At 41.0% G+C, this 14,712-nt stretch overlaps 1 protein-coding gene across 8 annotated transcripts in view; it reads right to left on the reverse strand.

The window, feature by feature from the left end:
- The window catches only part of SVEP1 (sushi, von Willebrand factor type A, EGF and pentraxin domain containing 1), a 230,211-nt gene that overhangs the window by 98,173 nt on the left and 117,326 nt on the right, over positions 1-14,712 (reverse strand). For 6 of the 8 annotated variants that reach the window (XM_029055000.2, XM_029055003.2, XM_029055002.2 and 3 more), the window contains 8 exons: positions 13,838-13,959; positions 10,202-10,310; positions 7,703-7,879; positions 6,736-6,969; positions 5,444-5,605; positions 3,874-4,035; positions 2,413-2,574; positions 1,429-1,520 (listed from right to left, as the gene is read on the reverse strand). In XM_029055000.2, the coding sequence (XP_028910833.1) occupies positions 1,429-1,520; positions 2,413-2,574; positions 3,874-4,035; positions 5,444-5,605; positions 6,736-6,969; positions 7,703-7,879; positions 10,202-10,310; positions 13,838-13,959 (1,220 nt within the window). The remainder of the gene's footprint in view (positions 1-1,428; positions 1,521-2,412; positions 2,575-3,873; positions 4,036-5,443; positions 5,606-6,735; positions 6,970-7,702; positions 7,880-10,201; positions 10,311-13,837; positions 13,960-14,712) is intronic. The other 2 variants (XM_029055005.2, XM_029054999.2) reach the window with 1 other exon arrangement.

A 14,712-nucleotide genomic window follows, 5' to 3' on the forward strand; every position in this document is an offset into this window, starting at 1 on the left:
CTCTCTGGCCGGGTATTCTCGGTCTCCTTCGCTGGAGCCTCCTCCCCCTCCCATCCTTTCACTGTTGGAGTTCCTCAAGGGTCAGTTCTTGGCCCTCTTCTGTTCTCCATTTACACTCACTCCCTCGGTGAACTCATTCGCTCTCACGGCTTTGACTACCATCTCTACGCAGATGACACGCAGATCTACATCTCCGCCCCTGTCCTCTCCCCCTCCCTTCAGGCTCGCATCTCCTCCTGCCTCCGGGACGTCTCCACTGGATGTCGGCCCGCCACCTAAAACTCAACATGAGCAAGACTGAGCTCCTCATCTTCCCTCCCAAACCCGGTCCTCTCCCAGACTTCTCTATCACCGTTGATGGCACGACCATCCTTCCCGTCTCTCGGGCCCGCAATCTCGGTGTCATCCTTGACTCGTCTCTCTCGTTCACCCCACACATCCTATCCGTTACCAAGACCTGCCGGTTTCACCTCTACAATATCGCCAAGATCCGCCCTTTCCTCTCCACCCAAACGGCTACCTTACTATTACGGGCTCTCGTTATATCCCGGCTAGACTACTGTGTCAGCCTTCTCTCTGACCTCCCTTCCTCCTCTCTCGCCCCGCTCCGGTCTATTCTTCACTCCGCTGCCCGGCTCATCTTCCTGCAGAAACGATCTGGGCATGTCACTCCCCTTCTTAAACAACTCCAGCAGTTGCCTATCAATCTCCGCTCCAAACAAAAACTCCTCACTCTAGGCTTCAAGGCTCTCCATCACCTTGCCCCTTCCTACCTCTCCTCCCTGCTCTCTTTCTACCGCCCACCCCGCACGCTCCGCTCCTCTGCCGCCCACCTCCTCGCCGTCCCTCGGTCTTGCCCATCCCGCCGTCGACCCCTGGGTCACGTCCTCCCGCGGTCCTGGAACGCCCTCCCTCCTCACCTCCACCAAACTGATTCTCTTTCCCTCTTCAAAACCCTACTTAAAACTCACCTCCTCCAAGAGGCGTTCCCAGACTGAGCTCCTCTTCTCCCTCTACTCCCTCTGCCATCCCCCCTTTACCTCTCCACAGCTAAACCCTCATTTTCCCCTTTTCCCTCTGCTCCTCCACCTCTCCCTTCCCATCCCCACAGCACTGTACTCGTCCGCTCAACTGTATATATTTTCGTTACCCTATTTATTTTGTTAATGAATTGTACATCGCCTTGATTCTATTTAGTTGCCATTGTTTTTACGAGATGTTCTTTCCCTCGACTCTGTTTATTGCCATTGTTCTTGTCTGTCCGTCTCCCCAGATTAGACTGTAAGCCCGTCAAACGGCAGGGACTGTCTCTATCTGTTGCCGATTTGTTCATCCCAAGCGCTTAGTACAGTGCTCTGCACATAGTAAGCGCTCAATAAATACTATTGAATGAATGAATGAATCATTTGAAATAGATAAATTTCTTGCCTGGCTACTAACTTGATACTTCTTGGTGATATGTCCAGGAGATGCAGGCAACCTTATGCTTTCCTCTGCGGCAGAGAAAGTAGAGCTAAAGCCTAGAAGAAATTGATAAGAAAATCATTGATTTGCTGCTCAGAAACCAAGCTGGTACAGAGTGAATTAAATAAGCTTTCAAAAGAAATATTTTAAGTGCATTTTGGGGATTCAGTACTTTAGTGAATGGTAAGACATATTCAATTATATTACCTATCCTGAAAGTCCATTAAAATGAGAGAGCAGGGAATTGCTAAAACAGTTGATTCCCTCTAGTGGCCACATTGCTTGTCACACCAATATCCATTGATCAAACTCCCACACTCTTAAGAGCTAAGATTTCTGAGGATCAGATTGTCCTTCTGAAAAGGCCCTCAAGAAAAGATCTTTTTTGACATGTCTCAAATTCTTAAAACAGATGCTCAACCAGCCAAGCAGGCAATATTCTGACAGTCCAACCTAGGTAAATCTTGGGTACACTGATGTCAGGATAGTAAGGAAGGCTCTGTAGCAGGGCTATATCAGAGAACTGTTTGGAAAACCCACTCACGAAAATTATCTGCTTGCTTCTTTGGGCTGCATATCATGATGATGAAGAATGGATCAGGCAAGCATTTTGGGGCTAATAATAATGTTATTAAGACTGTGAGCCCCAAGTGGGACAACCTGATTACCTTGTATCTACCCCAGTGCTTAGAACAGTGTTTAGCACATAGTAAGCATTTAACAAATACCATCATTATTATTAATGGTGTTTGGCACAATAGTAAGCACTTAACAAATAGCACCATCATCATTATTGTTATTAATACATAATGTCCTTTTTGGGTGTAGATACAACCACCGACCACACCACTTCCAATTTAGATTTCTCACCTAAAGAGGGCAGCATCAGAAATCAAAGAACCCCTTAAACACTACATTCCTTGAAAATAGCAGTGAATTCAAACGTACTTGAACAATCTGTAATGGATCTGGCACCAGTAATCGTTGTTGTTCCATAAAAGGGGCAAGATAGACAAAAGGATTTTCCTGGATCTGGTTGGTAGTAGTCTCGGGGGCAAGGATAACAGGGTATTAAACCAGAGCGTGAAAATTCTCCTACTGGACAAGGCACTGTGAATAAAAAAAGTAAAACAGTTGACAATTTAAATGTTGCTAAAAAAAAAATCAAACCCAAAGGAGAATGAAAACTTGACCATACTTTCTGTTTTTGTCTGAAAGAGAAGCGTTGTTGGGAGAGAAGCACTGCTTTTTTGAAAGTATCTGAACATATCCCTTCTATCTTTATATTCTCTCCCATTCCCCTATCAATAACATTTTAATATTTGTCTTCTCTTCTAGACTGTGAGCTCTTTTAGGCAGGGACTGAGTCTATCAACTCTGCTGTATTGTACTCTCCTAAGTGCCTAGTACAGAACTTGGCACACAGTAAGAAATCAATAAATATCACTGATTGAACATATTATGAATCCATATTTTATTTTTCAGGAGAAAATATAGAACCCACTCATTTTCCAAATTGAAATTATTATGCAAATGAGCAAACCTTGGGTTTCATAAAACTGAAAATGCAGAACTCATAAAAACTCCCACAGATTAAATGAGGTAATCCTGTAATACATTTATCAGATTTTCCTTAATTATTTGAAAAAAATTGTTAAATTAGAGAAATCTAGATAAAATAATCTAGTAAATACCTGTTTCCTCATAGAAATACATTTCTCTGTTTGTAAAGAATAACTTTATTTTTCATTCATTCCCAGGCTAATTTTCTACAGGTTTCCAGCTCAGCCCCAAATACATCACAATGACTACACCATAAACACCTAGGAAAAGGCCTGGGAAGGAACAGCTTGGTAGGGCTAACGGTGGCTGTCACAGTGAAAGAAGCAGCCAGAACCCCAGCTGTTGTCAATAAAGAAGAAGCAAATGAGATGAAATAGTTTTTCCTCCATCTCACTAGTCACTGCTGCCATCACACCCCTTGGGTCTACTTCTGGTGAAAAGCAAGACCCTAGGCAATCTCATCAATCTCTAAAGGTGGCGAGATGGAATCCCCAAAAGTTGATTCCTCACCTAAAGAGGGACATCTGGTCAGGCTAGTGTACAGCTTGAATTCAAAAGGTCTTAGGTGACCCATATTCACTGAAAAAGAACTGATTTTGTTATCAATAGAAAAATCTTTCTTCATGCTGATTGACTAAGTTATCCTGTTGGTCAATCAGTCTATCAACAAACACTTCTTGAGCACACCCATTTTTTATCAAGGGAAAAACATAAGACAACTGAGGTACAATTTTTTTTTCTTATTTATAATGCTAAAAAGACATTCATGGAAAACCTTCCTATTCCCTATTCATTGTACACTAGCTGTACATTTTGGAGAATTTCAGCTCCTAGGTTTCGACTCACCACCACAGGCAGATATATCAACGGCCCCTCGTTTCACAGTTGACGTATGTTTTGGACAAGGGACACAGCTCCTAGAACCAAATGCAGGCTGATAGGTACCAAATGGACATGATTCACAAGTCTCAAGGCCATTGGATGAGTAGGTGCCTTGCTTGCATTGAGCTAAAAAGTAAAATTACATATAAACAGTGAACATGAGGTCAAGACATATTCAAGATTCCCAAGTTACCACGGTTTATAAAAGATGTGTTTCTTATACAATAAGAAAGATGTGAAGGATTCTTCTACAGAAATGATTGAAGATGTAATGTTTTTCTATGCTTTTCAGAACTTCATTGACAGAGCTGTAAATGTCCACGTTTACCATTCCAACCACTGTGGGGAGATGCTTTTTTGAGATTTTTGCCTAAGAGGCTCTTAAACTGCACCTCTGTTTTGTAAATAGAATCTGTTTTCAAAATATTTACATCCACATTAGTGTCCAAATGTTTGTAAACATTTTCACTAATGATCATCTCTGTTTTGATAATTTGGAGTGGAAGTGTTTTGAGTATGTTTTGGGTTTAGCAGTAATGGTACTTGTGTTTAGATAATAATAATAATGATGATGGTATTAATTAGGCACTCATTATGTGCCACACACTGTTCTAAGTGGTGGGGGAGATTCAAAGTAATTAGGTTGTCCCAGGTGGGGCTCACAATCTTAATCCCTATTTTACAGATGAGGGAACTGAGGCACAGAGAAGTGAAGTGACTTGCCCAAAGTCACACAGCTGTTGAGTGGCAGAGCCGGCATTAGAACCCATGACCTCTGACTCCCAAGCCCATGCTCTTTCCACTAGGCTATGCTGCTTCTCTAAGATGCTCTAGATGCTCTAGCTAGATGCTCTAGCTTATAAAATTTCAAGTGTAAGGATAAATTAAGAAACTGATATTTTAATTCACAAAGTTCAATTGTTTTAATTACCTAAAAAAATCCCACAATTGATATGTAATTAAAATAGCATGGGAGGCAGTCATTCTAATAGGAAGGGTCAGGGGTATCTGAAGAGCTCAGAATTTCCAGCTCTGCCACTCCTACTATGTTAACACTGGCAAGTTTATCTCTCCAGCCTACATTTCCCCATTTGTAAGGGATCATGTTAGGTCCAAAATGAGAGAATTCATGTGAACAGTATTTGGAAAAATGAACTCAAGGTAGTATTATAATGATTATACCAAATTTCTCACTGCCATTTTTAATTTTAAGAGCCAGAGAAGCAGCCTGGCCTGGTGGAGAGAGCGTGGGCCTGGGTTCTAATCTTGGTCTGTCTCGTGCCTGCTGGGTGACCTTGGGCAAGTCACTTAACTTCTCTGGGCCTCAGTTTCTCATCAGTAAAATGGAGATTCAATACCTGCTCTCCCTCCCCATTAGACTGTGAGCCCCATCTGGGACAGGAATTGGTCCAACTCAATTTTCTAGTATCTACTGCAGGGCTTAGTACAGTGCTTGACACAGAGTAAGCCCTTAACAAACACTATCATTATTAGCCAGAAACACAGTTTGGGCTTTTCTAAGATTAGTTCTTACCTTTACATTCAGAGAGGCTCCGAGAATGCAGGTATTCAGTGTAACTACCACTTGGGCAAAGTTTGCATTCAAGCTGCCCCTCCTCATCTTGGTAGGATCCAATCCAGCAGCTTTCACAGGTTGTATGCTCCAGAGAATAATACGTACCCAAAGGGCAATTCACTGAAAAAATACCATAAGCAAACCACATGAAGGTTAATTTCGGAATATTACAGAAACATATCCTGCACTCCAGCCAGGACATATTCTTCAAAAATGTAGCTGTTCCACCAAGGGGTGCACTTTGCTAAAGGATTGAGGTGCAGTTAGTTAAATTCCATTCCACAACGAATCCCAACATGATGGCTGAGCACTCTATTGATTGGAATAGGATGGGCAGTGCCACACCCTTGATTTGTGGCAGTGATGATATGTGCATGCACATCACTAGCCTAAAGAAAGAAAAAAATTACATGTGAAAGGGTTCTAACCCTGAGTCTGTCATTTGTCGGCTGTATGACCTAGGGCAAGCCACTTAATTTCTCTGAGCCTTAGTTACCTCATCTGTAAAATGGGGATTAAGACTGTGCGACCCACAGGGGACATGGACTGTGTCCAACCTGATTAGCTTGTTCAGCACAGTGCCTGGAAGATAGTAAGGGTTTAAACAAATGCCATAAAACAATACTATTGATTACACCCACCTCCCCCACAGCACTTACATATCTTTGTAGTTTATTGCTTGCCCAACCCCACCTGTAATTTATTTTAGCAGCTGTCTCTCCCTCTAGTCTGTAAACGCTTAACGTCAAGGATTCTATGTACCTCCTGTATTGTTCTGTCTCAAGCATTTAGTACAGTCCTCTTTATAAAAGTAAATGGTCATTAAATACTTTTGATGGAATGATGGATTGATTAACAACTCACCCACAGGAATGAGTTTGACCTGACTGCTTTGTATTGCTACGCCTATTACTCAGTTCAGTAATGAAAATTCTGTAAATGTTCACCTCTGGACACAGTTTGACTCAAAGATCTTAGCTAAGAAAGACTCCAGAGCCTACAGACAATAGTTACTGTGTGAAGGAAGCTGGAACGGATCCAGATGAACCTTTGAAAGTTGTGGCATCAGTGATGTGTAAACACAGGTTTCGGAGGCTTTATACAACATAATTTTATAAGGAAAGCAATTTTTCATTCTATTTCAGGAGCAGTCATCTGTTCTGCTTTGAATGTGAGAGGCCAAAAAACAAACTTGTGTCATATCCAGTGGCTCACAGATTATTTTTGATCTTCAGAAATCAAAATCTTACCGCACATGCGTCCCCTCAGCACTGAACCTGGTCTGCAGAATAAAAAGGCCTTTTCCGTTTCTAATGAATTGCTGTCAGCTACAACCAGATCAGATGCCAGCTGAAAAGAATACATGGGTTCCTTATTGAGGGTCCTTTTCAACCTATTTGTAATGGTTTCTAATGTCTTAAGGAGGCGCTGCTGGTTTTCAGATTCCAGTGTATCGTTTCTTTCAGCCGGCAATGGCACGCTCGCTAAAATTTGAAGCCAAACAAACAAGACAAAAACATAAAAATATACAATGGGGCATATATGAGATAATGGAATGCTCCAGCAATGGAATGTCACTGAATAAAACGATCCCTGTGAAAAGCTGTTGGGCACCTCATGGAAATTAACAACAGAGTTCTGATCTTGACGTGTGGTCAGAACATACTGTTACCATCTAGCTACCATAACACTGATCTAAGATCCTCTAACGATTTGGAAAATTGGCAGCCCCCATTAAAATGCATCTAAGGTGGGAAGGGAGGGAAGGAAGAGGATCTGACCCTTTGACAGAGAGAATCCCAGAGACTGAAAATAAATGCCACAATTTCTATAGCAGGTAGAATTATATAATGACATTTCATATGCTCTATACTTTTTTGACCAAACTCTATTTTACAGTGAGGATGGTCTAACTGGGACTATCTGGGACTCCTGTGTTTCTTAAACTCTAACAACTCTTTTTGACAGGCAGACAGAGAGGGTGGCTAAAGGAGTGCACTACTAGCTTGTTAGGATTCCAAGGAAATCTACAACTTGGGAAAAAATGGTGAATAATGTATACCAGATGGAAAGGAACTGGCCATCCCCTGTACATAAATAGTATAAACTATTGACTATAAACTATTGCAACAATCTATGTACACATTAAAAGTTCTATTTGGTTATTTTAGGCTTGGGAAGCTCAGAAAACAGGTCATTTTACATGTATTCTCTTACCTGTGATGTTAAAAATTAACTTTATTTTATGATCAGACAGAGGAATGCTAGGCCTCTCATGTCTTTTGAACCGGGAGGATGCATGTCTAGCAGGTTTCTGTGTCCGCTTTTGCATTTCTTCTAGGAAATCGTCATAGGAATAATCGAGTCTATTAGCTGCACCCCAACCACCAGGTCCTTGAGCCATTGAAATGAAGGAAAAATGTATCAATCAATGATTGCTGTAGTGAGTGAACACAAGCCAAACTTTTTTTTTACATCATTCACTCATTCAATTATATTTATTGAGTGCTTATTGTGTGCAGAGCACTGTACTAAGCCCTTGGGAGAGTACAATACAACAATAAACAGATACATTCCCTGCCCACAATGAGCTTACAGTCTAAAGGGGGGGGGCGAGACAGGCATCGATACAAATAAATTAAATAAATTAAATTAAATCAAAAGAGTACTTACTGAGCAACTGGAAGTGAACAGTAGGTTTGTATACACTGACCCTCTACAAATGTTTTTTATCCTAGTTGAGCCACTTTTCTGAGACAGAATGTTTGGTATTTTTAGTGCTGATAAAAATGGCCAAAGTGCAGTGGTTGGTGACAGAAGCCATTTCTGCCTTTCCAGAAATATGTCTCAATTCTAACCTTAAGGGGTAACTTCTGGGATTGAAAAGTAAATTTCACCTCTTTGCTTCCTTCAGTCCTTATCCAATCCTTAGACAATCAACAGTAATACTACTAATAATGATAAGAATAATTAAGATGTTTGTTAACACAAACTATGTGACAAGCACTGTACTAAGCATGGGGTAGATTAAATAGCTAATCAAGTCAGCCAGAGTCTCTGCCCCTCATGGGGCTCACAGTCTAAGTAGGAGGGAGGACAGCTATACAATCCCCATTCAGATGAGGAAACTGTGGCTTGGAGAAGTTAAGTGACTTGCCCAAGTTCACACAGCAGAGTCAGGATTAGAACCCAGATTCCCTAACTCCCAGGCCCTTGCTCTTTCCACTAGGTCACAGTATACCTGCTACCCTCAGACTCAATGGCTGAAATATCTACCTCCCCTCCTTCCCACACTATTACTGCTTTCAAATCTATAGGGGTTGTATGAGGTTGGGTGTAGAGGACAAGAAATGATGTATAGTTTCCTTCATCTGGGAGATCCAGCAACTTTATAAGGCAAAGTAGACATGGTAAAATCTAACTTTTCATCTAGAGTAGTTCCTCTTTCTGGCAAAGATGAACTTGAATATTCAAATTCTCTCTTAGACTGAGGGAGGGCCATATTACAAATCGGAAATTTGGGACTCAAATGACATTTTTCTTTTTCTCTTTTGAAAACCTCAGAATAATTCTATGAAGTCATTTGCAATTTGTTTGAGCATTAAAGAATTTCACTCATTTTTCCAATGGATGACACAATCCGCTCTTCAGTTTAGTATATTACACTTCACTGTAGTGGGGGAATCGATCACTCCATCAATCGTTGGTATTTACTGAACACTCACTGTGTGCAGAACACTGTTCTAAGCATTTGGGAGAGTACAATACAATAGAGTTGGAAGATATACCTGTCCTCAAAGAGTTTACACTCTGGTAACAAGTAGAGATAGTGGAATGTCAATGGTGTTGAAAGCTTTTGCCTGTAGAATCACCTAGAGCATTTTGCAAGGTGAAGAGACCCAACAAGAATTCTGAAAATAGCTGATCCATGTGGGCAATAACAACTTCAGCATTTTTTTTAAATTTGTGTTTTTTTATGGTACTTCTTAAGCACTTACTATGTGCCAGGCACTGTACTAAGCGTTGGGGTGGAAACAAGCAAATCGGGTTGGATACAGCCCCTGTCCCATCTGGGGCTCACAATCTCAATCCTCATTTTCCAGATGAGGGAATTGAGGCATAGAGAAGTGAACTGCCCAAGGTTACACAGCAGACAAATGGCAGATCTGGGATCAGAACCCACGACCTTCTGACTCCCAGGCCTGTGCTCAATCCACTACACCATGCCGCTTCATAAGTCAGTGGATGCTGGCTTTTTGAGCTATGGGCACTGCAGTGGCACTATGCCATAGTCATTTGGGCCATAAATGGGTTCTAAATGCAAACTTCCTGGGTTCCATTTGCAATGTGTTGCACCCCGCCTGTCAACTTGCTTACTGTCCTTCCTGCCTTGGTTAGCACTGGAATGTGTCTGTATATTGTTATACTCTCCCAAGTGCTTAGTTACATGCTCTGCACACAGTAAACACTCGATAAATTCGATTGAATGAATGAATGAATGAATGAATAACTGGCAGGGATAAAAGAGTGTGGGAGGTGCTGAGCGAACCACCATCATAATAATCCATTTCTTTACCCAAGCTCTCGGTCCTGAAACAGGTGAAGTTCAGCTCTTGTTTTCCATGGGAGACTCCATGATTATGCCTAAATAGTCACACATTAATCTACAATATTCTGATGCTAGATGGATCAGGTAACTTTTAAAAGAGAAATTACCAATTGCAAATCCATTTTCATAGTCATAATTATATTCTAGACAATGTTTCCTTGTCAAGTCCTCCAGTTTGCAGTCAATGTCATCAACATCACTGCAAAATGATGGAACCTGCAAATGGAAAAAACAAAAAAAGTCTAATTTAATATTAAACTCCTCTCAAGCCTTCCAAGCCCCCTTTCATTTATTTCTCCATTTTCAAATCTATGACCTTTGCATCTTTAGAGAATTAAGATCAATTGAGCCTCTGGAAACGAAGCAGGTTCCTAAGTGATAAATGAGTTCTAAAATTCATTGTGCCATACTGCAATATTTGTGAATATTCAGTGTTGGGTGTTTTTTAGTTAGAGGAGGTTAATGATTTTATAATTCTAATAAAACAGTGAAGCACTGTTTTTTATTAAGTGACTAAATTCTTGAAGTTAGTTTTTGGAATTTTTTTTTTCCCCAGTTTTCTGCATTATGTTATGACTGTTTCTAATTGATTTCTTAATGTTGTATCTCCAAATTTTGCCCTTGGCATCTAATTACCAAGGGACAGAAAGCTTATTTTTCCAAATGCCAAAACTATACCTTGCAGCATCGAAGATGCTAAGCACAAAGCAATTTTGTTTTCAGAATGAAACATTTCCAAAAGCTCATTAAAGATGCTCACAAAGCTTTGAGGAGATGAAATTGCTTTTAAAAATTTAATCTATTTTCAATTATTTATATGCAAATGATCACAAACTTCCAATACATTTCCTATTAAAAGATAAAAATCCAAGAAACACACCACAGTTGTTAGCTGTTTACATCTAGGGTCATATCAAAACAAACAAGAACAACATATGCCACCTTATTCTCAACTAGTTAGCCCTCTCCAGTGATCAAGTCAGTGTTGATCCAGGTGGGAGCTGTTAAGCAAGCTAAATCATGGAGTCACAGGGCCGGGGCACATAAGTGCAAGGAAAGAAAAAGAGGAGAAAGACTGTCAGCTGTTGGTTAGCCCATGAAAAAGCATGTTTTTCTGGCCCCTAGGATGCAAAGAGTTGTGGAAGCAGTGTGGCCTACTGGATAATAATAATAATAACAAAATGGTATTTATTAAGCAGTTAACTATGTGCCAGGCACTGTACTAAATGTTGGGGTGGATACAAGTGGATTGGCTTGGACACAGTCCCTGTCTCACATGGGGCTCACAGTCTCAATCTCCATTTTACATATGAGAGAACTGAGGCCCAGAGAAGTGAAGTGACTTGCCCAAGGTTACACATCAGACAAGTGGTGGAGTCAGGATTAGAACCCATGACCTTCTGATTCCCAGGCCCATGCTCTATCCCCTATGTCATGCTGCTTCTCCAGATAGAGCATGGGCCTGGGAGTTAGAAGGACCTGGGTTCTAATCCTGCTCCACCACTTGTCTGCTGTGTGACCTGGGGCAAATCACTTAACTTCCCTGGGCCCCAGTTCCCTCATCTGTAAAATGGGGATTAAGACTGTCAGCCCCACGTGGGACAGGGGCTGTGTCCAACCTGATTAGTTTGTCTACCCCAGCTCTTAGAACAGTGCCTGGCACATAGTCAGCACTTAACAAATACCAATTTAAAAAAGAGAGAGAGTTGAGGGATCCTAAACAGTCTAATCCTTGATTCCACTCCCAAGCTGCAGGCAGGTAGACTGTCAAAACTCAAACATCTAGAAGCATTTTTCTGTTTCTAGGGAGTTCCCGAATCCCATGATAGCCCATGGGGACCAGCTTAATACATCTTTTTCAATCAACCCACACAGTGTGTCATCAAATCCTCTCAGTTCTTCCTAATGATTAATACAGATAATAATAATGGTATTAATTACACACTTACTATGTTTCAAGCAATGTTCTCAGCACTGGGGTAGATACAAGATAATCAGGTCAGACACAGTCCCTGTACCATATGGGGCTCAGAGTCTAAATAGGAGGAAGGAAGCTCGTTGTGGGCAGGGAACATAACTACCAACTCTTGTAGTCTTCTGAGCACTTGGTACAGTTCTCTGCACAGAGTAAGCTCTCAATAAATACAACTGATTGAGGGATACTGAATCCTCATTTTACAGATGAGGAAACTGAGGCACAGAGACATGCAGTGACTTGCCTAAAGTCACACAGCAGGCAATTACTGGAGTTGGGAATAGAACCCAGGTCCTCTGACTCCCAGGCTTATGCTCTTTCCACTAAGCTATGCTGCCTTTCCTCTTCTTCTATAACATCTCTGAGTTCCTCCTCATCCAAACAGCCACCATGCTGATCTAAGTACTTATCATATCCTCCCTCTACAACTACATCAGCCTCCTTGCTAACATCCCTGCCTCCTGTCTCTCTCTTCTGTAGTCCAAACTTCACTCTAATGCCTGGATCATTTTCCTAAGAAAAGTTCAGTTCACGTCTCCCCATTCCTCAAGAACCTCCAGTAGTTGCATATGCACCACCATATCAAACAAAAATTCCTTACCACTGGCTTTAAAACACTCAGTCACTTTGCCCCCTCCTATCTTACTTCACTGATTTCCTACTAAAACCCATTCCACACACTTCGCTCCTCTAACACTGACTTCTCGATTCGTCTGTTTTGCTGACAACACCTCACCCACGTCCTCCCTCTGACCTGGAACTCCCTCCCCCTCCATATATGACAGGCCACCACTCTCCCCACCTTCAAAGCCTCATTAAAATCACACCTCCTCCGAGATCCTTTCCCCAATTAAGCTCTCATTTTTTCTACTCCCTCTCCTGTCTCTGTTGCCTAAGCACATGGATACCCTTTAGGCATTTGACATTCACCCCACCCTTAGCCCCACAGCATTTAAGTACATATCTGTAATTTAATTTTTCATATTCATGCCTGTCTCCTCTAGACTGTAAACTCCTGGTGGGTGGGGAACGTGTATATTAACTCTGTTGTTTTGCACTTTCCCAAGTGCTTAGGACTGTGTTCTGCATACAGTAAATACTCAATAAATACCATCGATTGAATATTGATATGCAAATTATTATACACATAAAACATTATATATACATATATATGCCCATAAATGCTGAATATATGAACAAAATATATGTTGGAAGGGAAGTGTGATAATAATGGTATTTATTAAATGCTTATGATGTGCCAAGCACTGTAGTAAATGTCAGGTCACATTCAGGATAATAAGATCAGATTTAATCACTGTCCCATAGGGAACTCACGGTTTAAGAAGTAGGTAGAGCAGGTGTCAAGAAAAGTCAAATGAATTGACATAGTAGGCCATTAGTAGAGTGGGGATTAGAACCTGGGCCTCCCGACTCCCTATCTCATGTACTTGCCACTAGGCCACACTCCTCTTCACTGACCTTCTAAACAATGGATAATTTTAGCTCCAAAATGTAAAACCAAGCACTTAGAACATTTTTTAAGCAGCTTCATTTCTTATTCTTCTTATCGGCTCAGCTCACATGAGTAACCTCAACAAACAAACATTTAGACCTGCAGAGACGAAACCCAACTCAGGAAAATGATTTCAGAGTCCAGCTTTCATGGTACAACTAATAAGTCACATTATAAACCACAGAATAAAAGAAATATATCTCAAAAATGACACAAAAAAATTTATGAAGACATGCATATGTATTGCTAACTTACCATTTTACCAAGGGCACTCTCAAAAGCTTCAGAAAAGTTTTCTAGAAGGTCTCTATCATCACAACGAGTTGCTTTGTAGAGCATTTCAAAAGATTTGAACCCATGATTTGCAAAACGATTTACTGGAAAAGTGAGACAAAAATCACTCGCTAGCCATTTTATGATCTCTGTTGCAGGAAAGTTTATGAAAATGATTTAAACTCAATAGCAACACTTCTAGTGAACATGACATTTACAGGGTAGTTGAAAAAGTCTGACACTTGATAATCAGAGGGTCACCTGCCATAGACAGAAAATACAGGATTGCTAGAAATTTCCTAGTGATAGAAGTTTGATTTCCAAAGTAATGATAATAATAATAATAATAATAATAATAATGATGATGGCATTTGTTAAGCACTTACTATGTGCCAAGCCCTGTCCTAAGCGCTGGGGGGGGGGTGTACAAGGTAATCAGGTTGTCCTACGTGGGGCTCACATGTTTAATCCCCATTTTATAGATGAGGTAACTGAGGCACAGAGAAGTTAAGTGACTTGCACAAAGTCACACAGTTGACAAGTGGCAGAGCTGGGATTAGAACCCATGGCCTCTGACTTCCAAGCCCGGGCTCTTTCCCCTGAGTCATGCTGCTTCTCTACTCTACCTATATTGGCTGTTTGGTGAGGTAAATCCTATTATGGTGCTATGTGAAGGCTGTCCTCAATTAATAAATTAATCAGTGATATATTTATTCAGTGTTCACTGTGTGCAGAGCACCATACTAAGTGCTTGGAAGAATATACTGCAAATGATTTTTAGCAATACAAAGCAGATCAGTACTCCTCTACCTACTCCTCTCCATGGTGCTGGGTGGTTAGCTCAGGAATAGAAAGAG

Source organism: Ornithorhynchus anatinus, chromosome X5 (genome assembly GCF_004115215.2).
Source record: "Ornithorhynchus anatinus isolate Pmale09 chromosome X5, mOrnAna1.pri.v4, whole genome shotgun sequence".
NCBI classification, from domain to species: Eukaryota; Metazoa; Chordata; class Mammalia; order Monotremata; family Ornithorhynchidae; genus Ornithorhynchus; species Ornithorhynchus anatinus.